The following is a 24464-nucleotide window of genomic DNA, read 5'->3' as shown; positions in this document are numbered from 1 at the left end:
GTGTGCTTTCCCCGAATGAAGGAAATCATGCTTGATCTGACCAATTTCCTTCTATATGTCCTCTGAAGCACTTTATGTATCCGTTGGATTGTCCCCCCCCCCCCCCCCATATATCACTCTTTAAAAACCCCATGCCTAGACATACCCTACATCTGGCCCGGCCATAATGTTTTCAAATCTTCAGTGTGTTATTGCTTATATGTCCAACTGTATTATTTATATTGTTTTATTTGCTTGCTTGTTTGTTGATATATTGTTGCATTTGTATATGATAGACTTGACCTCATGTAAGTCGCCCCGAGTCCCTTCGGGGAGATGGTGGCGGGGTATAATTAAAGTATTATTATTATTATTATTGTTATGAATTATCCCCAACTCTTGGTCATCATTTACGATGGCAAGGAACACAAAGAATAGGACAAAAAAAAAGAAGAAGCTGTAAATGTAGTGAAAACAAGTGTATACTACAAGGATGGCAGAAGGAGATTTTCCTCTTCCCCCTCTGTTTGTGTGTGTTCACCTTCAAGTCTCCTGTTGCTTTATGGCAACCCTATAGAGCCCCTGGTGGTGCAGTGGGTTAAAGCGCTGAGCTGCTGACCGAAAGGTTGCAGGTTCGAATCCGGGGAGTGGCATGAGCTTCCGCTGTCAGCCCCAGCTTCTGCCAACCTAGCAGTTCAAAAACATGCAAATGTGAGTAGATCAATAGGTACTCCTCCGGTGGGAAGGTAATGGTGCTCCATGCAATCATGCCGGCCACATGACCTTGGAGGTGTCTATGGACAATGCCAGCTCTTCGGCTTAGAAATGGAGATGAGCACCACACCCCATAATCGAACATGACTGGACTTCATGTCAGAGGGAAGCCTGACATGAAAATTACTATGAATTTTATAAGATTATTTTTAAGACTAGGACTATTCAGAGGTGACTTTGCCAGTTACTTCCTCTGAAATATGGCCTGCAGCACCTGGTATTCATCCACTAGCTCCCAAGATCAGACAGGATTTGATTTCTTCAGTATATTTTGGCAAGGTTAGCTAGGTATATTCCATATACATACACGTATGGAGAGAGTGAGTGAGAGGAGCACAAATGCTTTACTATCAGACAGGGATCTTGCTGAATGCAGTGAACAGTGGCTGGCGGACAAAAACATGGTACTGCGAGATTCTTTAAGCAGAGCGTCTCCTTCCATAGAAGACAGAACTTTGACTGTACCAAGTTTATCCTGAGGCGTGGGCATTTATTTTATTAGGAGTAGAATTGGATTTTGCATAATGTAAAAACTTCATTTTCTCTATAATGCTGCTCATCCTACATTAATTCCATCAGGTATGAATTACTTAAGGCTTTATAAATCTTTGTTGTAGTTTAGGATTTTGTTTTAACAGAGGGGCTACAGAAATATATTGGTGATGCTATACTTTCATTCAAATAGTTATCATTTTCCTTATCAGTGACTCCCATATGAGTTCAGCAAGGACAATGGAGGCCAAACTACAGGAACATGAAGGATTTGGCGAGGAAAATTCAGGTAAAAAAAGAAAAGAAATTATTTTAATTTAGTGTTTTCTGTCTCTGTTCCTTTAATGTTTAACATGTTCAGATGCGGCTACTATAAGATACCAATTATGGAAAAATTAGACATACTGTAAGCTAATGTAATTCTAAGAATATTGATGGAGTTTAGATACAGCAACTTTTCCTTCTAAGATGTATGATTTATATATATGAACTTGAATGTGGATTAGTATTACCAGCTTTTTATTTCTGATTCATGTTTTCACATTCCTCATTCAGTCTATGAGAGCAGCAGTTTTTCTTAAGAGTAAGAATAAGAGCAAGGAAATTATTCCTTTTAAGAATTAGAAACTTTGGTTATCTTGTAATTTTATGAAACATTAGATATAAAAGAAGCTCTTAGCAAATCTGTCCGCCAACTTTCTCCATGTCCAAAGTTTGACTAATGCAAATTTTCATCAGAATATTTTATTTAATTGTAACCAACATGCAACATTTAATAATAATAATAATAATATATTATTATTATTATTATTTATTAATAATAATAATATTCCACCCTATCTCCCTGGAGGGACTCAGGTGGGTTCCAAACATAAAAGGCAGACATTCAATGCCTGAACATAATAACAATACACCAATAATAATGAAAATTGACAATCTAACATATAAAAACAAATTATGACAACAACTAAAATTAAATGAAAAACACAACGTGTTATCTCAGGCATGAAACAAAACATCAAACAGAAGTGTCAATTTCCCAGTTTCTTTGGGGGCAAAAGATGTCTATTGAGCTGGTGGGGTGAACAGGGCACGGATATGGAAAGCAGCTATTAATCAGAGGTCTCATAGTAGTATTGCCATCTATTCCTCCTCTTCCTTGTAAGCCAGTGAGCAAAGGTATGTATTCAGCTGTTTCTTGAAGGCAAGGAGGGAGGAGGGCACCTTTAATTCCTTAGGAAGGGAGTTCCAGAGGTGGGGGATAGCCACGGAGAAGGCCCTTTCTCTTGTTCCGACTAACTATGCTTGGGACAGGGGTGGGACCAAGAGCAGGGCCTCCTCTGATGATCACAGTGTCCGAGTTGGTCTGTAATGGGAGATGCAGTTCGTCAAATAGTCTGGACCTGGGCCATGTAGGGCTTTAAAGGCAATAACCAGCACTTTGTGTTTAGCCCGGAAGCAGACTGGCAGCCAGGAAGCACAGCATGGGAGTAGTTCTCTCCCTGAACAGTGATCCAGTTAGCAACCTGGCTGCCAATCTCTATACCATTTGAAGCTTCTGAACTATCTTCAAAGGTTGCCCCATGTAGAGAGTGTTGCAGTAGTCCAAACGGGATGTGACTAAGGCATGGACTACCATGACCAAGTCTGGCGTCTCAAGGTATGGGTGCAGCTGGCACAAAAGTTTTCACTGTGTGAAGTTGCTCCTGGCCACCTTTGACGCCTGGGCTTTCAGGGTCAGCGATGAGTCTAGGATCACCCCAGGCTGTGAACCTGTGTCTTCAGGGGGAGTGCAACCCCGTCCAACACATGGGCAGGTGGATTATAGGAGCTGCAGTCCAAGAATAACTTTCCCATGCCCTGCCAATTGGAGACATTACCCCCTCTACTGTGTGTATCTGTGTGTGTTTGCAGAAAGAGAGGGAGAGTATATAGCCACATATATTTGTGCCTCCATCTGTGAAAGGCAACACTTACAATAAGCACAACTATTTATTTTATATGTATTCACTTAGGAAAGAAGAAGTCTAAATTTAAATCTATCAAAAAATTCTTTGGGAAGAGGAAAAGGAAGGAGGTGCTATCAATTTCAGAAAGTGGCAACCTGAAACCGTGTCAGTCTGCAAGCGATGTCACAGCGTCACAGGCCACCCATATGGATTATGATTCTGAAGATGAACTTGAGTAAGTCTCGAAACTGCCTTTACCAAGATAGAAAGCCAGGTTGTTTCTTCTGGTCTGCTTCCCCCAAAGTCCCTTTGTTGTATATTTGAGCATTTTACTATTTTGAGAATGTAATAAAGTCTTCAAGTAAATTTCCATCAAGTAAGGGCAAGGTAGGGAATAAATTCAGCACCAAGTTGTCTAGTTTAGATCCAGATCCAACCTACCAGTGATTATTTATTTATCCAGACATTATATTTCCTGTGTTACATTTCTTTTTACATAAAATATATTTCTACAGTAAGATCAAGGCAAAATACATGGCCCTCTGCTTCCCTATGTTAACATTCACAACAAATCTAAGAAAATTCAGGCTAAGAGTAAAATGAAAGGTGACTTCCAAAGTCACATAATGAATTTCATATGTTTGACTCAAACCAAAACCTCCCAATGCCAGTCCAAAGCTCTTCTCTACTGCGTTAAATTTTAAATGTAAGAGGAATGTGAAGTGGGATTATCAGGAAGAAATGTGACTATTTCAATGAGCACTTAGCTAGTATAATCTGTGAAGAGAAATGCCAGTTTCCAAGAGCCTTGCTCCTGGAACAGGATGTGTACACAGGCACAGGATGCTTAGGTGGCACAACTGAGTAACCATAATATTCTCATTTGTAATTATGGATAGTGGTGTTCACAAGGGGTGTGGCTTTTGTGCAAGCACTGCAGCTCTGCATTTTGTAAGGGCAAGAAGAAAGTATTCTTCTCAAAGGGCAGGCTGTATTACACAACGGTGCCACTGGAGGGTGCCAAATTACAGTGTTAATTCTCCTCCATGCACACTTTATCACAAAGTGTGCTGAGGCTCTCCACAAATATCAGTCATTCATTTCTTCATTTAGTATTTGTAATATGGTTTCCATTTTTAAAAAATTAACAGATAATATAAACCCACTGCAATTAAAGATACCCCTTCGTGACAGATAAAGCTACAGCCATAGTAAAGTAGAAATGCAAACTTTTGGTAGGGGAGTTTTCAGGAAAGGCAGGACTCTACTCTCAAAAACATAGATGAAATAAGCAAAACTGGAAGCTACTCATGTTCTCAATGCAACATAGATGCACTCATAGTTCTCCAACATCTGAAGGTTCACAGTTTCCTCAGCAATGGTTTAGAGGACTTTTTCAATCCGAAAATGTGTTCTGTGAAGAAGCAATGCAGTTCAGTATAGGGAAGGATGTTCTTTGGGCCAGCTGAGATGTTGTTGGAGGAGGAATTGCAAGCAATTCAGGTGCATGTGTTAGTTCGTCCATTGCTTTTTTTGGGCATCTGCTGTGATTTCCTAGTAGTAGTAACACATAATATTCTGGACCATGCCTTTTAGTTCATTGGTATGAATTAAAAAATGATTGCTATCTGAAGAATGAAAAGATAATTTTAAAAGGTGCTCCTACAATTGACTCAGGCTGGATCTACACTGCCATATAATTCAGATTGTCAAATCAAATAATCCAGGTTATCTGCTTTGAACTGGATTATATGAGTCTTTACTGCCCTATAATCCATTTCAAAGTAGATAATCTGGATTTTATATGGCAGTGTAGATGGGGCCTCAGTGAGAATGCTGTTATTGTTGGGTGGCCATTCTTCAGGAATTCCTCAAATTCATTACACAAGTTATTCAATGGAGCATTTGAAATAGGATTAGAACAAGAATAGCAACAAGTTCTACCACCACTAAGTATTAAGCATTTATCAAGGCGGTTCAATGTAAAATGAACATTTTTCATTAGCTTTCGATGTTTTCCTAGGATACACAGAAGCACTATGGGAAGCAGAGCCCTGTCCCATGACAGCATTTTCATTCCAGAACCTACACAAGAGCCTGCTGGGCCAGTCCGGGTGTTTTCACAGGAAAATGTTTCAGATCGAATTAGAGCTTTGCAGGTAATGTAAACAATATATAATATATACTACTAGAATAGTTGTGTTAGTTTTCCCCCCTGAATGTAATTCTGGATTTTTCAAAACAATCTCAGTGCATAGAGTTACACTTTTAGTGGGGTATACTAAAAGGACTAAATATTCATATTTTCAGGCATGTTGTGTGAACTAACAAATTGTAGATTAAGTTCGACTTGTTTGTCCATCACTAAGCTGATCAGACCTATGTCTCTGGCTTAGGATTGACATCCAGTCATTTCTGTTCTTGAGAATTTTGGAGATAGAACCAAGAGATATGTCACAGAGGTCAACAAGCCCTGTATCAAATCATACTGTGGATACAGACAAATGACAACACATAGTGGAAAAAACATATCCTATATTGACATTTGGCATGTCTGTGGGAAAACTGGGAGAGATTAGAGAATTTTGAATATGGAAAATATTGTTGAGTTTTTCTCATGGTTCATTTTCCCCATGTAACCTAGTACTTAGTTACTGATTCATAAGGACAAGAATAATATATTTCATCATCCAGCTGTTCAGTAATAGGTCGAATGTATTATCTCCTCCAGTATCCACCTACTCAGAATTTATGGTTCGTTGAGGAAGTTCTTCCCCTGAGACTTTTATTCAGTGTTGCCTGTTAGAGGATCAGACAAGGAAGTGTCCTCTCAGTGATCACAACCTATCTGTGGAACTCTCCTCCTGTGGAAATGTAGTTGTCCTTGTCATGTAGGCACCATCCAAATACACATTTATTCGTGCAAGCTTTGTGTCACCATTGTGTTTCTTTTCTTATTATTTTTCTCTGATTTTAGAATTAGATAGAATTCTGTATCATGTTTTATTTTTGGAAGTTCTTAGCTGTTGTATACTTGTTGCAAAGAAAAGCAGGAGGATACATACTGTAAATAAACATGTAAAAGATAAATAAATTTTCTCATGGTAGTTGAAACTCCAGCAGAATTGGAAACCAGGTATCCCATATCCATCTGGAATCCCTTCAAAGAGAGTGGATGACCCTGGGATGAACTCAGAAGATGATGGATTACCCAGAAGTCCACCAGAAACATCTTTGTTACAGGAAATTCTAAATTCTAGCACAGCAAAGGTATCCTCTTTTAGGCATTACATTTTGGAATATAATTTTGAATGTACAGTGAAAACAGTTTTTTGTATTATGATGTTGATCAACTGAAACTATCTTCCAATAACCTGCACCTCATAGTAAGTGGTCATTTCAAGGAAAAACACAAGTTTGTAATGAAGTTGGAAAATTAAATACGGGCTTCCCTCCACATTTTCAGTTTTGGCTTTTGTGGATTTAATTATTCATAGATTGAATTAAAATGTTTGTTCTAGGAATCTCTAGGTCCTCCACTGTGAACCTATGGCCAGCTTCCTCTGGCTATGCTGGAGGACCCAGAGACTTCTAGAGAGAGCATCTCTGTAGGAATCCTCAGGTCCCCCAATGCAATTCTGTGGTGAGCCTCCAGCACAGTGGTTCTCAACCTGTGGGCCCCCAGATGTTTTGGCCTTCAACTTCCAGAAATCCTAACAGCTGGTGAACTGGCTGGGATTTCTGAGAGTTGTAGGCCAAAACCTTTGAGGACCCACACGTTGAGAACCACTATTCCAGCCGATGTCAATCATGGAATCAGACTGAAAGACATAGAAATTTCTAAACAGATACTCTCTCAGGTTAAAAAAAATATTCCTTTGTGTTTTTATTTAACTTTGATGGGGCTCCTGTGTCCCTTACCCCAGTGGATGTGGAGGAATGATCATATAATGGTTCAATTTTGGACATAAACTTGAGGTTCTAGCTGTTCCATTCAATTGGGTGTGTTGGTACAGTTCTACTCTCTCTTTTATATTACAGTGTTGTTGTAATGATGATGATGTCGGGAAAAGGAGTAGAGCAAAAGGAATAAAAAGATAAAAAATGTCAGTGACATATAATGAATAAATCAATTTGGAAGGAACACATGAGAGCCTGCCTGCATTGCCAAACACAAATCATTTTGGAGAATGCACAGAAATAGATGTGACTATAGGGATGAGAAGTTCTAGAAATAAGTTGGAGATAGATTTTTCAAGTGTCAGTTCATCGCCATTTTAAAAAACTGAGCTATTTCACCAGTAGCAGAAGACTATGAAAACAAGTACAGAAGTGATCTCAAAACAAATGATGCCTGTTCTCAATCACTGGGCAACTTTCTCTTCCTTAGTATTGGATGTATAGGCAACTTTCTCTGAAAAAAATCAAATTCTCTTTCTCTCTTTATATTTCTAAGATTCCTACTAATTCATAGAATACCATGGAGTTTCTTAATTGTAGCCTACATTTTCTGTAGCCTGTTTGGTGTTATGTATAACTCATGTAATCTTTGTGTGTTACACCCATTTCATTCTCCATCTGTCACTGAATCTTTTCCCCATTCCACTCCACAGTTTTCTGACTCTCACAAGCATCTTAGCTCTTTGAGTTTAGCTGGAACAGGCAGCGAAGAAGAAGAACAGGTAACTTTAATCATGTTTCTATATTCTACAAAGGGAAACAATGCTCAGCACAGGCACAGTCCAATGACAACTGGATTATTGCATTCCCAGGTGGGGCAGGGAGGGGCTTGAATCTTCCTTGGCAAGGACATATAAATTGAAAGCTACAGTTAATCATAGTATAGGTTATGGAAATTTCATTGATATGCCATAAATTACCATGCTACTTTGTGTCAAATACTTCTGAATTTGGTCTTCAGAAATAGATGGAAGAGAGATATGAATTTTCAGTGCAGATGCATCCAATGTAGTATTAGCTAGGGTACTTTCAGCCCCCTTCTACGATGTTACATAATCCAGATTATCAAAGCAAATAATCCACATTATCTGCTTTGAATTGGATTATAAGAGTCTGCACTGCCATATAATCTAGTTCAAAGCAGATAATCTGTAAAAGGGGCCTCAGGCTTTCAAATGTCTTTCTGCTGATTATACATGAAAACCCACTTCAAACCAGGTCATAAACATTATGTTCTAGATCAGTGGTTCTCAACCTGGGGGTCCCCAGGTGTTTTGACCTACAACTCCCAGAAATCCCAGCCAGTTTACCAAATGTTAAGATTTCTGGAAGTTGAAGGCCAAAACAGCTGGGGATCCACAAGTTGGGAACCACTGATCTAGATCATGTTTCAACCAGTCAAAGTGAGGAAAACAATTCAATTGCCAATGACATTTGCCCATGTGGCCTTTGATCCTTAAAATCAGTTTTAAGATTGATATTGTGGATCGTTTGGAATTTTTTGTGACTTCATAAAACCCTTTAAAATGTATCTTAATTTGTTTTCAAAATAATGTTTTTGTCTGTTTTGCATCACCTTTGGAGCCGTGGCAGACACATAAACAAATGTATAGAGAAGAGAGTAGAGTGGGCAACACTATTGCTTCAATTGGCGATGCACGCAGTGGATTACAATTGATTCATGCCTCAATTGTATGTGCTGTCACTTGGTTGTATGTGCTCCTGATTGAAAGAAAGCCATTTATTTATTCCTATTCAAGGCTAAAGTGCAAAGGGAGGCATTGTTGTCTCTGCAGTTGTCAATATTCGTCCCAAACTGGCAGACTAAAAGTCAAACCTGCACTTCTTGGACAGAAAAAATAAACTGTCTTCATCAGAACTGGCTTTAATGTCTCATAGAAATAATAGTAGGCTGGTTGACTGACCATTTTTAATTAACAGTATTTGTTTATTATTGTTACTGTTGTTGTGATTTCACAAACAGTACAGGGATGGGTCTGGTCAGTGGTCCATATAATAAAACAGTGTTGTATACTTCTTGATATGTGTGTATCCTTCTTTGTACTGCTTTCTCCTCCCATCACTGCACTGTGTTGAGTGCTGTTTGTCATCTTTCCTCCTTCAAAATTTCCTCAGATGGAAAAGCAATAAAGAGGCTCCAGGTTGTCTGTTTATAGCTGAAGAACCCCAAGGGGGAATTGCATTTCAACACATTGAATTTCCCCTTGAAGTGTGTCTAAGTTCTCCCCAGCAGCCCTATTGAGGTTAATGGCAGAGGGGGTGCCTGATGTTTTGCCAGAACTCCATCACCCCCTCCCCTTTGATGTATTTTTAGCATTAGAAAATGTGTTTTCTGGAAGTTCTGCTCTCGTTTTGTTTTTATATGAATTTACGTGGCATTAACATGGTCACTATGGACTAGGAAATATATGAGTGGAAGTAAACACCTTAGTATATCACATATAGGAGTGGGCCACCTTACTCCTGGAAGGGGAGTAAAGGGGGAGAGGATTGCAGGCTGGATCTACACTGCCAAATAATGCTGTTTCAGAATGCAGTTTAACTACATTAAACTGGATTATGTGAGTCTATACTGCCATATAATGCAGTTCAATACAGTTAAACTGCATTCTCAAAATTTCGTTATATGGTGGTGTATATTCAGCCTCACTCCTAGTGGTAATGGATTTTGCACCAACACAGAACAGTTTCTTGGGTTACAATACATCATGCATAGTATAGCTCACTATTAATAATGTTTTTCCCCCAGTAAATTTCACTGCTTGCAGCATTGATCCAGATGAGCAAAATAATGTTCTCTTTAATTTCATTTTGGCACCAAAGGGTTGGTTGAAAATAATACATAACTGAAATTGCGTGGATATAAACTCACTTCTTCAGAATAAGAGGATCTATTCTATTCTATTAAAATCTAAACATGCAAGTTCTTCATTATTAGGTGTTTATGTGTATATGTACCTTCAATTCACTTGTTAGCATATGGTGGCCCCATTAGTTCCTTTCTTTGAAATATAGACCACAGCACCTGGTCTTCATTCGCAGTCTCCCATCCAAGGACTAACTAGGGCCAGTTCTGCTTAGCTTCCAAGATCAGACAGGGTATTTAGGGTATTTAGGCCTGGAACTTTGAAATGTGTGCTAACTGCCTTGTAAACCTAGTTTCTTATTTTGCTTTGCAAACATAATACATGGTTTTCCTTCGTGCTGTGTTCCACCAAATATTCTGTCATTTTAAAATGTAGATTTACTTCTTCAAGCCAGTTTATTTTGGTCCGTGTTCACACAGATCAGAAGCTACTAACATCACTTCCTGATTTATATTCATGAAGGATACTTTTAATAGCTAGTTACAAAGTATGTTTTCTTCCAATTTTAAAATTAACCCCTGAATAAGAGAAAAAATAGGGTGAGTGTGAAGCAACAGCGACAAATGGAGGATTTCATTGGCAATAAATTTTAATTCCAGTGCTGATAAAAATAGATTTTTTATATTTGTTAGAAACATCCATGCTTTATTTTGCTCCCATGTTTTGACACTTTCTTTTCCTTTTTTGGGGCATAGGTTATTTCAAGTCCTTTGGGATTTCATTCTGCAGAGAGCCAGCTATTTCCCCAGGAGCCAAATTCTAAAATTATAACACTGAGAACATCTGATTGCAGTCTCTCGCCTCCTGCTGATTTTGACACTCCACCTGAGTTCTCTTCTTGCTTGGATAATTCGGCTGCCAAGCACAAGCTTTTAGTAAAACCAAGGAACCAGAGATCTAGCCGAACAAGAAGACCTCCTTCGGTAATTGACTCTTCCTCAAAAAAGTGTGCTTGTGTGCCAGATAATGAGAAAAGGAGAGAGATGGGTTTGAAAAAATAGATACTCTTTCTTCCTAGATTTGTTCTAATTCTATTCCTGATTTGTGCTGTTTCATTTAAAAGCGTAGGTTTTTGTTACTTTCTTGTCACTCATGCTTAATTGGGGAAGAATCTGAATATAATTAAGTTTCCCAGAAAGAAAGGTGAAGCTGAAAAATCAAAATTGACATTATTTACATTAATAATATTGGAAGAGAAATGGTCATAAAGTTGAAACTGTCCCTGAAACTGATTGCTGGAAGTTATTTGATCCCAGTGTGGTTTTTGTCAGCAAAATACAATATTTCTGTATTGTCTCCTAACCCACAAACAAATAAAAACCTGGATCACTGCGCGTTTTCCAGGTTGTATGGCCATGTTCCAGAAGCATTCTCTCCTGACATTTCACCCACATCTATGGCAGGCGTCCTCAGAGGTTGTGACCTCACAACCTCTGAGGATGCCTGCCATAGATGTGGGCGAAACATCAGGAGAGAATGCTTCTGGAACATGGACACACAGCCCGGAAAACCCGCCGTGATTCCAGCCATGAAAGCCTTTGACAACAAATAAAAGCCTATTAAAACAATGCAAAGATAAAGCATTTTAAAAACATATTAAAATATTCTTTAAAATCTCCTAAGCAATTATAAAATCTAGTTTTAAAACAACAATTTCAAACATTTAATACTGCGTGGACCAGCATTGATTTGGCTACCCATGGAAGCTTGAAAGATGGGATCAACCTAACTTTGTGTTGGGAGATAGACAGTCAAAATGCTGCTACAGAGAAAGCCCTGTTATGGATAACCAGCAACCTAATTTCATTAGATGTTGGGATACAACATAGGGCCTGCTTTGAAGATCTCAGATCTCTTACAGGCTCATAACGGGCAGTCTTTCTGTACCAGCATGCTGACTTTTAGCATGCTGGGAAGCTCTTGCATCTCCAGCTTGCTGTAACATTCAAATGTGCATATGCTCTGCCAGAACTTAAAATTCATTTACAGTGAAGACAGAAACTCTACTGAGATTTCCCCTGCTAAGTTTAAGAGCTATTGAGTGGCCACACAGTCACCATATGTATTTCAATCTTGGTCTTAATTTTTTAATTCAAATGTTTATTTTAATTTTATATTGTTGTTAAGGCATTAAATTATTGCCTATCTGTAAGCCGCCTTGACTCCCCTTCGGGGTAGAGAAAGGCGGGATATAAATATAGTAAATAAATAAATATGCAGAGTCACTTCAGACACACTGCCTTGAACCTTCGAAATATTTAGGGTCTATGAAAATAGGATTAAAAAATATAGGAAATAATAATAATAATAATAATAATAATAATAATCTTTATACTCTGCCACCATCTCCCCAAAGGGGACTCGAGGCAGTTAACATGAGGCTAAGCCCAGAATTACAATACAGCAAAGTAAAATACAACAAAATAAAATTAACAAAAATTAAGAAGAAAATTAAAATTCAGAATAAAGATATTTTCAACTTTTGATTTTAATGGATATGCACATGTTGTGGTTGATGAGACCGTTTTCAGAATTATGCCTCTCTGATCCTAGTGGTGCATCGGGATGAGGCAGGGAGTTGAATACAAGCGTTCCTATGGTAGGCAGTGTTGAAATCTGCTTTCTGGTCCCATCCAGTTCATCCATCCATTCATTCATTGAGGAAACATCTGGCCACTTATGGACAGTGAAGGGAAACAGTGGCAAAGATACTGAGTCTGGCCCAGTATTTTTCCTCCAGGTAATTGTGTAAAGAGAAACACTTGAATGGGGATAGATATAACAGTTTTAACATTGCTGCTCCATCAGATAATTATTTGTATCTCAAGATGCTTATCAGTATTTGTGCAGTCCTGGGCAAACCTACAAGAGTAATTTCTGATGAATTGAATTGGACTTACTCCCAGTTAAAGATTGTAGCCTTGATATTTCTAAATATTTGAAAGGTCTCTGAGATACAGTGTAAGGCATTTTCCTATTCCGTGCTTATCCTTGTGGAAAGTAGATTGTTTATACTGTCAGGGTGTCAAACTCATTTTCTTTGAGGGCTACATCAGCTTTATGGCTGCCTTCAAAGGGTCGTTGAATTCATGGATGGAGAATCCGTGGGTATAGCAGGCCAACTACAGTTTTTTTATATAGCGGTTGGTACTCTGGTTTTTACCCAAGCTGGGTCCCCAGATGTTATTGAACAACAACTCCCATCACTTTTGATTATCCTGCATGTAGACTGGGAATAATGGGAATTGCAGCCCAACAGCACTTGTGACTCTGAGGTTGGGGAAAGTCTGACATCATCTGCACGAGCTTTGTATCTAAGTTCAAACCCTACTATCCTGACTAAACAGGACAAACAGCAGCCTTCCAGATGTTACTGTATCATGATTTCTAAAGAGGAGGAAGGCAGGAGTTGCAGTCCTGCATATGGAGGGCCACATAAAATGACATGGCAGGCCAGATTCAGCCAACTATCCTTGAGTTTGACACGTGATGTATAGCATTATTGTTTTTCTCGTTGCTCCACTAAACTTTTAAGATAGCTGTGAGATCTATGTTGCCTTTTAATATTAAATATTTGTACTTTTTGTAGTAGCTTCTACTGAAAGGTAAAGGTTTTCCCCTGACATTAAGTCCAGTCGTGTCCGACTCTGGGGGTTGGTGCTCATCTCCATTTTTAAGCTGAAAAGCCAGTGTTGTCCATAGACAACTCCAAGGTCATGTGGCTAGCATGACTTCATGGAGTGCTGCTACCTTTATGCTGGAGCGGTACATATTGATCTATTCACATTTGCATGTTTTCAGACTCCTACGTGGGCAGAAGCTATGGCTAACAGCTTCTACTAATTTTAAATCTTTTGTTGTGTGTATCACCTCCCCTTTCTTGGTTGTTATAACTCAGTTTCATGCCAGTTGGGGTTTTTTTTTCTTTTTAATCACAACAGCCATAGATCAGAACGAAAATTGTACCTCTATAGAATACAAAATCTGGCTTTAAAACACCCCAATCCAAACTGCAAATTGGCAGAATGGATTGCAATTATATAGACAAGGAAACGCAAGAACTATTGGAAAATGTAATGTACCAACTGCTGTGAAATCATTTCATGCATTTTGTCAATTCTGAACACTTATTTTACACAAAAGCCTTTTCTGAAGATATAACAGAAATACCTCACACACAAATAAGATGCTCAGAAGCTTTCAAATAAACCTTTCTCTAAGTTCAAAGTGAGAATGAAGAACATAGAATGAAAAAAAATGGAAGATTGCTACAACTGATAACGATGGGATTGAATAGTCTGAAACTTCAAATCAATAGAAATTAGGAAAACTCCACATTTTGTTATGTTTCTTTTGCACATTCTGTGTATATATAGAGTCTCACTTATCTAACCTTCGCTCATTCAACGTTCTGTATTATCCAACGAAGTCTGCCTCCTGCAGCTGTTTCAATACATTGCAATGTTTTGGTACTAAATTAATAAATACAGTGATTACTACATAACGTTACCGTATATTGAACTGCTTTTTCTGTCGATCTGTTGTAAAACATGATGTTTTGGTGCCTAATTTGTAAAATCATAGTGAAATTGGATGTTTAATAGGCTTTTCCTTAATCCCTCCTTATTATCCAACATTTTTGCTTATCCAACGTTCTGCCTGCCTGTTTATGTTGGATAGGCGAGACTCTACTGTATTTACTTGGGTCCAATGCATCGAATCTAATGCATACCTCAATTTTCAAAATCCTGAAATTAAAAAAAAGAAGAAGCATTTGCTGCTGAATGTAATGCGCAGCAGCAAAAAGTGTACCAAAAAGATGTGCATTACTATTGTTGCCTGATAAAAAAAAATCACTTAAAAAAAAACAATTGTGTTAGATCACCAAAGCTTCTAGCGATGGAAAGGAAAACATTGGGGGCATCTATGCTGTAGAATGAATCCACTTTAATTGCCTTGGTTCAATGCTGTGGAATCCTGGGTGCTGTAGTTTGACTATCTTTTTTTTGTTTCTCTGCCAAAGAGTGCTGGTGTCTCACTAAACTACAAATCCCAGGATTTCATAGCATTGAACCCTTGCCATTTAATTAGAGGTGACATCCTTCAAAGAGGAGCTCCAGGTGCACCTCCTGGAGGGACTTTGGCTCAGTACTAAGATTATTGTACCCCAGTTTTGGCAAGGCCCTTTGGCCCAAAAATGTGAGCATTATATTTAAGTAAATACGGTATTTTGTAATTAAATATATTCTTCGTTTTTGTTTTTTTCATTAACTTCTAATGCATAACAAGCAAAACCAATTCAAAACATGGTTGTGTAGTGGTTTTTTCAAGACTAGGCTGAGGATGTGTTATGGAGTGAGATGAAGAGAAATATTTATTTTGGTGATTCTGCTTTTTTAGCACTGGATTTATGAAATAAAGGAATGCTGTGATGTAGAGAAAAGATGTTTAAAAGTGTTTTTTGTTTTGTTTTTGTTTTGTTTTTTGCAGAGGAACCTATCAACATCTCAAAATGAGTTGAGCAGCACTCTTGAACAAGATGAAAGTGAAGGGAATGAAATGGTGCCTGAACTGATCAGTGAAAGAGAGGAACCAGCAGAGCCTCCATCTGAGATTACATATGGCCAGCCACCTGAAATATCAATGGATTTTCACCATAACTTAACTCCCCAAGATGGAGATATATGCATCCTGCCACCCATTACTGACTTGGATTTACTGCTCAATGAATATAATCTAGAGGACTATTCAACTATGGAGGAGTTATCACCATTATCTTCACCTTCTGCCTCCAAAGAAGATACAGCTATCCTGTATCTTACTCCAAACCAAGAAAAAGAGCAGTCAGGGCCAGCAAAAGTATCATCTGGGGATATACACAGTATTTTACACCAAGAAAGTAAGCAGAATTGTGAAACATCATCAAAAAATGATAGGAATGTCATAGTTCAAAATGAATTGATCCCTTCTTTAGACAGAACGGAAAAAACAGCTCTGAAGGATCCTAAAGCACTTTTGGAGGAAATCTGTAATAAGGGAACGGCAAAAAAATCTCCTTCATTGACCAATTATGTCAGTGTTTCACCAAAAAATACTTTCCACTCCACAAGTTTGCCCTATCATGAAGACAACAGTATCAACAAAATGCCATGTACAGTCTCATCACCACAGATGAAGAGGCCTTCTCCCTTGACTCCAGACGCAATGAAACGAATCCAGAAGGAACCTGAATCTGATAAAGAAACCCATTGCGTGGCAATATCTGGCCGATTAGTTTTGGGAGAGAAAGAGGAGAAAGAAGGCAGCGAACTCTACAGTTTAAGAAAATTTTCTGTTTCATCAGCGCGGGGGAGGCCGAGGACTAGCAGCTTGAATATGAAGGAAACTTTAGAAAGTGAGAATCCCTTGGTCACAAAGAGCTTACAGTTGAAAACAAAAAGCTCCTTAAATAATGATGTGGATACGAATTCACATATGGATTGTTTTCAAGAGAAAACAAGGTTCACAAAGAAACCGGCATCCGAATCTGAACCACAATTAGAAATGGTTGAAGGAGCGACAGACAGAGTAGTGGCTGTCTCACAACCCCAGTCCATAGATTCAAAACCAGTAATGAGTAAGACTTCCTCTGGTCTTCCACAGCAATCAAGTGTTGGCCAGACGAGTTATGAAGACAAAAATCCCTTTCAAGTCAAACTTAGATCCACATCTTTATCGCTGAAACACAGGGATGGCTTCATACCGGAGTCAAAGGAAACTAAAAGATACAGCGCAGAATGTAGTTTAGAAAAAGAGGTACTGCCTGTGTCTTCACCAAAAGGTGAAAAAGCAGAGGTCAGGAAGACATCAGATGTAAATACCAATAATTTTTCAAATGATGGACTTAAAATTAAATCAAAGATCTCTGAGCAGGGAACCACAAAGCCTCCATTGCCGAGGAAGCCCGCTTTGCAACATTTCATCATTAGTGGCACAAATACAGTCACTGAAAAGCAGGAAAAACTCAACAAATATTCTGAATTAAAAAATGAAGAGAAAGATTCGGAGAAGAAACAGAGTCCTGTTGAAGTGCATGGTAAGATGACTCTTCAGATCTTCATGTGTCTAAGATATATTTGAACTCATTTTTACAAAAATACTACAAAAGCATTTTTGCCACTTGTGTTGTGTAGCTGTCAATTGTACCTAATATTGTTGTGGATGAGAGGTTTAAATTTTGCAGCATTTCTTGCATTTGAATTCTGCAGAGTAATGTAGCTTGCACAGGACTAACATCCTTTATCCAGAATTCCAAAATAGTCTAACTTCAACTCTTGATAGTTGAATATACACAAACTTTATTTTGTGCACAGAATTATTAAAATATAGTATAAAATTACCTTCAAACTATCTGTGTATGGCATATATCAAACTGAAATGTATTCCATGTTTATCTCCAAGAGACCTTATTATGTATAAACATACAGGTATTCCGAAATCGGGGGGGGGGGGGGACTTGAAATGACAAACACTTATTGTCCCAAACATTTTTTGGATAAGGAACTCTCAACTGTATACTATACTGTATTGTTATTGTTTAAAGCATATTTTTACATAGTAGCACTTGACCTATGGGAAATGCTACAGCTCAATGAAATAGTTGCATGTCTCAGAGATCAGACCTGCAGTTAAGGCTGTTTATCTTTTAGTGACCAGTCACAAAGCACACTGAAAACAAAATACGTAGCTGATGACAATCAAATGCTGTGACAAATAGATGTGTTTTGCCACTTTTGGAGAGTTGAAAAACAGCCCATAATCTTATTATCTAATTTGATCCTCTTCCTTCCTTCTGCTATCAAAATGACCTGGAAAATTAGAAAACATTAAATCTGATACTAGTCTTAAAAATGAGACTTATTTTTGGACATTAGTGTTCTCCTTCCTCCTCCTTCAAGTATAAGTTTGGTTTATCTATATTTCCATTCAGAGCTGAAATGCTTTTGTGGTTGAGACTAAAAATGTTTTCCTCTCTTTTTCCTTGCCCCTTTTCCGTATTTCAGGAGCTATCTAATGTGTTTTTCTTTTTTGAAGCACTTGTCAAATAATCCCACTTGAAAAGTTGTTTGGCATAATTTTAAAAATGGAAAAGCTTGCCATCTGCCAAAAGCAGCTTACTTAAGTGAAGCTAGGATGTGTGCCAAAAATGTTTGAATGCAGCACACAGTGGGTTCACCACTTAAATTGTGTATATCTGGATGCATCCTTAAAACAAAATGAAATATCTGCTTCTCAGGGCAGAGCTAAGTCGGGCCCCCATGCTGCCCTGTGTGTTTGTATAGATGTGATTTACACTGAAATTTCAAAAAAAGAACTAGAAAGCCATGGCAGCTCAGTGGTGTCTAACCCATTTTCCTCAGCCTTTGGGTTGCCTTCAAAGGGTTATTGAATCTGTGGACAGAAAATCCATGGATACAGAGGGTCAATTTTTTTTTTTACATAGTGGTCGGTACTCTATAGTTTTTACCCAGTTTAGATCCCCAGATATTATTGAAAGACAACTCCCATAGCTTCTGATTATTCACCATGTGGACCAGGGATAATGGGAATTGCAACCCATTAGCACTTGTGGCTCTGAGGAAAGATTTAAGCACATTTTAAAGCTAGGCGTCATATCCACAAACCTTGTATCTAAATTCAAATCCCATCAGCTCTTATCATGATATCCAATGACAAGGATTACAGGAGTTATAGTACAGCATCTGGAGGGCCACATAAAATGACATTGCAGGATGTCATCGGACCATGAGCCTTGAGTTTGACACATATGCTCTAAGGATATATCAACACTTTAGAAATAATGCAGTTCAACACCACTTTAACTGTTATAGCTTAATGCAATGTAATCCTGGGCCTTGCAGTTTTACACGATCTTAACTTTCTCTGCCAAATAGTGTCAGTCCCTTAATAAACAGCAACTCCTAGGATTCCATTGCATTGGGCCATGGCAGTCAAAGAGATGCCAAAGTGCGCCTATTCTACAAGGGGACACACACCCTAAAACATCTTTGGCCACAATGCACCCTAAGACATCTTTGACCATGATATATCTCAGTTATAACAAAATGTAGCTTTAATTCAATTGATTATTGCTGTGTATGCGTTGTATGCAAATTTAGTCCAGCTACATGCAAGAATCCCACAAATCCTGCTGAAATGCTTATAAAGCACAATGTAAAAACATATTGCAACAGTTACTTTGTGTGTGTGGAGGGGGGGAGGGAGAAATAACTCCCAGAATGCCCCATTCTGGTTGCTATGTTGGCTGGCTGGTATGAGATTGTAGGAGTAGCAGACCAAACAATAACATCACAAGCTCCAGATTTTAACATTAATGGGCTTGATAAAGGATCAGAAGTTGCCAACAAATAGGGTACTCTTGCTGATCATGAAATCCAGGTTTAACACAAAAAGACATGTCTTCATCTTCAGGTTCCCTTAAAGACAGTTTTCATTCCATGTTCTCTTTCAGTAAAATAATATTTGTGTTGATTTAGAAATGCAAAAAAGGAAGGCAAAGGGAGGGAGACATTCAAAAAGGCATTTAGCAAAGTTTCTTATTTCATCTCTTAGGTTTCACTTTTCAAGTTGTAAAGATGGAAATTCAGCTGAACGTGCATTTCTTTTAGTGCTCTGATAATCGTATTGTATATAAATTTAACATTCAAAAGAAATGAACCTAACAGATAAAGTCAGGTGATATTTTGAAATACTTTCTTCTAATATGTTGTTGAAGGCTTTCATGGCTGAAATCACTGAGTTGTTGTAAGTTTTTCGGGCTGTATGGCCATATGCCAGAAGCATTCTCTCCTGATGTTTCATCTGCAACTAGATGCCCGAAATATTTATAACAACCCACTTTCTTCTAATCTTTGATGCAGCACTTTAATTTCTGGTATCTTATTTTTACTATAGCTTTACTTAATGGTTTGAGCCCATGTATGTTTATTCAAAAAATAAAGAGGCACTTGCATTCAATGGGATTCACCCCAACATTTTTGTGTCAGATTGCAATCCTAGTTATTTCAGGAGCAATACAAAACTCTGTTGTTTGAGTTATTAAGCATTCTTTTAAATATCACATTAACACACATACCGTATATTCCGGCATATAAGACGACTGGGCGTATAAGACGACCCCCAATTTTTCCAGTTAAAATATAGAGTTTGGGATATACTCTCCGTATAAGACCACCCCTCTTCCAATGCACACCAAATAAATTTTTAAAAAAATCAGATTTGAATTCAATATGGTAATTTGAATTCAAATGCTTCTGACATGCAGGTTCCTATGAGAGGGACATTGTACCTTGGACATTATAGTTGCTCTTCCTCCCTTGAATTTCATTTACGCTCTGGGTTGTTTCCATCATGCTGGCAAGTATGAAAGCAGGCTTTAAATGGTTCAGATTACATGTATGTTGGCATAGAAGCTTGCATGCAAATAGAAGTCAGGCTTTGTACTATGAGTACTGAGGTGAAGGCAAAGCATTTGTAGAATTTTTATCTATAAGCAGTCTTTATAATCAGAACTTCCTATCAGAAGAGAAGGGCAGATTGGACCTCATCCTTCAGAAATGTAGCATTTGGCATGGCACATGTTTACTGGGTCACATCTTGACATGTCTTCATCCTTAAATCACCGTGACAGCTTGAATTGTTTTAGAGTTTCTCAAGAACATAGCCAGGTGATGTTTAATTGTTAGAAGGGGAAAAGAGATCAGAAAAGAGGAAAGGGGACCCTGGGTCAATAAGAGCTTTCCAGTTTGACTTCTGTCAAAAATGAAATGCAAAGATACAGGATGGGGGATGCGTGGCTCGAGAGCGGTATGTGTGAAAAAGATCTTGGGGTCCTCGTGGACAAGAAGTTAAACATGAGCCAACAATGTCATGCGGTGGCAAAAAAACCAAAAAAAAAAAAAAACCAATAGGATTTTGGCCTGCATCAATAGGAGCATAGTGTCTAGATCCAGGGAAGTCATGCTCCCCATGCTCTATTCTGCCGTGGTTAGACCAAACCTGGAATTACATTGTGTCCAATTCTGGGCACCACAACTGAAGGGAGATGTTGATAAGCTGGAATGTGTCCAGAGGAAGAGGGTGACTAAAATGATCAAGGGTCTGGAGAACAAGCCCTATGAGGAGCGGCTTAAAGAGCTGGGTATGTTTAGTCTGAAGAAGAGAAGGCTGAGAGGAGACATGATGAGAGCCATGTATAAATATGTGAGAAGAAGTCATAGGGAGGAGAGAGCAGATCAAGGGTCTGGAGAACAAACCCTATGAGGAGTGGCTTAAAGAGCTGAGTATGTTTAGCCTGAAGAAGAGAAGGCTGAGAGGATACATGATAAGAGCCATGTATAAATATGTGAGAAGAAGTCATAGGGAGGAGAGAGCAGGTCAAGGGTCTGGAGATCAAGCCCTATGAGGAGTGGCTTAAAGAGCTGGGCATGTTTAACCTGGAGAAGGCTGAGCGGATACATGATGAGAGCCATGTATAAATATGTGAGAAGAAGTCATAGGGAGGAGAGAGCAGATTAAGGGTCTGGAGAACAAGCCCTATGAGGAGTGGCTTAAAGAGCTGAGTATGTTTAGCCTGAAGAAGAGAAGGCTGAGAGGAGACATGATGAGAGCCATGTATAAATATGTGAGAAGAAGTCATAGGGAGGAGAGAGCAGGCCAAGGGTCTGGAGATCAAGCCCTATGAGGAGTGGCTTAAAGAGCGGGGCAAGTTTAGCCTGGAGAAGGCTGAGAGGAGACAGGATGAGACCCTATGTAAATATTTGAGAGGAAGTCATAGGGGGGGCGCAGGAAGGGAGGGGGTGAGGAGGAGGAGCGGCAGGCTTCGCTACCAATCTGGCAGCATGGTAGCCTACTGGGCTGTCTTCACCTTCGCAGGCATTGAGTTGGGTCCGCCTCCGCCCTCCATCTCAGTGTAGCTGCTGCAGGAGGGAGCCAAAGCCAGAGGGGCGGGGCCTCTCGCTGCTCCACCCCGCCCCCGCAGATGGCCCCGCCCCTGGTTCCGCCCCCCCTCGCTCTGGCTTCAACTCCTGCTGCTTTACCAGGCTGGCGAGGGTGTTTGCATGCTGTGCTGTCCCCTCCGCCACTGGTCTGCTGCTAGCTTTGCATGCAAACACCCTCGCCGGCCTGGTAAAGCAGCAGGAGTTGAAGACGGAGCGGGGGGTGGGAACCGGGGGGCGGGGGCCATCTGCGGGGGCGGGGCGGAGCAGCGAGGGGCCCCGCCCCTCTGGCTTTGGCTCCCTCCTGCAGCAGCTACACTGAGATGGAGGGCGGAGGCAGACCCAACTCAATGCCTGCGAAGGTGAAGACAGCCTAGTAGGCTACCATGCTGCCAGCTTGGTAGCGAAGCTTGCCGCTCCTCCTCGCCCCCTCCCTCCCTCCCTCCGCCCTCCCTCCTCAGGCTCCACCACGCGGGGATGCCAAGGGCGAGGGAGACGAGGGAAAAATTATCCAAAAAAATTTATGCCGGGGTACAAGACGACTCCCCATTTTTGAGATGATTTTTCAGGCTTAGAAAGTCGTCTTGTACCCCGGAATATACGGTACTATCAAATGGAACTAATTCAAATTTATATAATTTTGGCTGGTGCTTTTAGAAGAGATCAACTATGTCTAAACATGACTTGTAATCTCTTCGGTTAGCAAACAGAGATAGCAATTGGAACATTATTTATAAAAACATAATAAATAATAAATGTGTTCTTTGCTTTGTTATGCTTGGTTCAAGGGTATGTCATGATTCATGAAATGATTAATGATGTACTCAAAACAATCTATAGCAATATGCTATATGCTTGATCACTTCTGTAATTTTAATATTCTAGGCATCTTAACCTTACATTTAGCAGTAGTTTTCAAATTAGAAATCTAGATGTAAACATAGCGGTTTAACCCAACAATATTATTTTATGCCAATTGGCTGTGTTTTGATGTAATTAAACCATATAGGTTTTTGAAAGACCTAGCTTTTCCAGAGCTATTCATTTCCTTTTCCCTAACTGCTTCCACCATTGCCATAACTAGGAGAAGCTTCCTTGTTATAGTAACACAGGCAAGTCAGACTATTAGACAAACTTAATTTTTTTTAAGTGTCTCCAACACAGAGGTTTCCACGAATTCTTTAATGTAGAAGAAAGCATTTCCTGCTTACATGCTGGTGTGACAGACAGCACTTGCTGAAATTCTGTCTTCTGCACAACCATTATAGTTATAGGAGCCCTTTCTACTTCTAAGCCTTGCACATTACTTAGATCAGTGTTTCTCAACCTTCCTAATTCCTCAAACCCTTAATACAGTTCCTCATATTGTGGTGACTCCCAACCATAACATTTCCAGATACAAAGTATGTTCCTCCAGTAATAGATCTCATCCTAAAATTCTTAACTCACAATCCCCAGTCTATCTGATCATGTGCAGAGACTTGTGAAGATACTCACATTTTGATGTCGTTTTTGTTGTGTACCCTTAAAGTTATTCCTGATTTATGGAGACCATAAGGCAAGCCTATCACAGGATTTTCTTGGTGGGGAGTTGTATTTGCCTAAGAGAGTGTGACCTCTCCAAGAGTTTCCAGGACTGAGTTGAGATTTGAATCTTGGTTTCCAGAGTCATAGTCAAGTACTTAAACAACAACACAATGTTGGCTCCCACTTATTTCTACAGATAACTTAGCCAATATAATCTGAATTCCTTCTCTAAATGAAGATCTGGTTTCCTGCTTCCTTGCCCATCTAGCTTTCCAGATGTTAACAGGTGCCACAACAGACACACACAGAATCATAACATTACTGGATTGTTGAAATAATGTGTTGATAATGTGTGTAAAAATCAGCAAAATTTGAGGAGTTAGGTCATTTTTTTCTTTAGATGTGCTATTCATATAAAAAGGGATGTAAAAAAACAAAACAGGACTGGTCAACATGCATTAGATTTTCAGGGCCACAGACAGTTAAGTCTGCTGGACTTTTCTTAGTGTGTGAATGTTGTCCATCTCCTCTCCTGATATGTTCTGGACTTTTCTCAGTATGTGCATATTGTTGATCTCCTCTCCTGGTACGTTTTGGCTGAAGGCAACTGGAACCTTTGCTCAGCCTCACCAGCTGGAAAAACTTTCAATACAATATTGACAAGAAATTTAGCTTCTTTAGATATCATGTTTCTAATCTGGTCTTTATCATAAACTAAGAGGTCAAGCTCTCATACTGACTGCAGATTCAATAAATTCTAAGCAGTTTGTGCCCAGACCTGAATTTCTCCATTGGTATAGTTTGTGGTTGCCCATTGTTGCTGCACTGATATCTGCTGAATTTCACAGTATTTTGGGGCCCAACAGGAGGGTTTTTTTCTCCATTGCATTGCCCAGAAT

At 39.2% G+C, this 24464-nt stretch overlaps 1 protein-coding gene across 4 annotated transcripts in view; it reads left to right on the top strand.

Moving 5' to 3' along the window:
- Window positions 1-24464, top strand: part of TSGA10 (testis specific 10) — a 112543-nt gene that overhangs the window by 70959 nt on the left and 17120 nt on the right. For 3 of the 4 annotated variants that reach the window (XM_067466826.1, XM_067466827.1, XM_067466824.1), the window contains 7 exons: window positions 1458-1534; window positions 3261-3429; window positions 5218-5353; window positions 6303-6464; window positions 7808-7876; window positions 10738-10965; window positions 15533-17117. In XM_067466826.1, the coding sequence (XP_067322927.1) occupies window positions 1458-1534; window positions 3261-3429; window positions 5218-5353; window positions 6303-6464; window positions 7808-7876; window positions 10738-10965; window positions 15533-17117 (2426 nt within the window). The remainder of the gene's footprint in view (window positions 1-1457; window positions 1535-3260; window positions 3430-5217; window positions 5354-6302; window positions 6465-7807; window positions 7877-10737; window positions 10966-15532; window positions 17118-24464) is intronic. The other variant, XM_067466825.1, reaches the window with a different exon arrangement.

Source organism: Anolis sagrei, chromosome 3 (genome assembly GCF_037176765.1).
Source record: "Anolis sagrei isolate rAnoSag1 chromosome 3, rAnoSag1.mat, whole genome shotgun sequence".
NCBI lineage: Eukaryota > Metazoa > Chordata > Lepidosauria > Squamata > Dactyloidae > Anolis > Anolis sagrei.
This window is presented reverse-complemented; position numbering and strand designations above follow the sequence as displayed.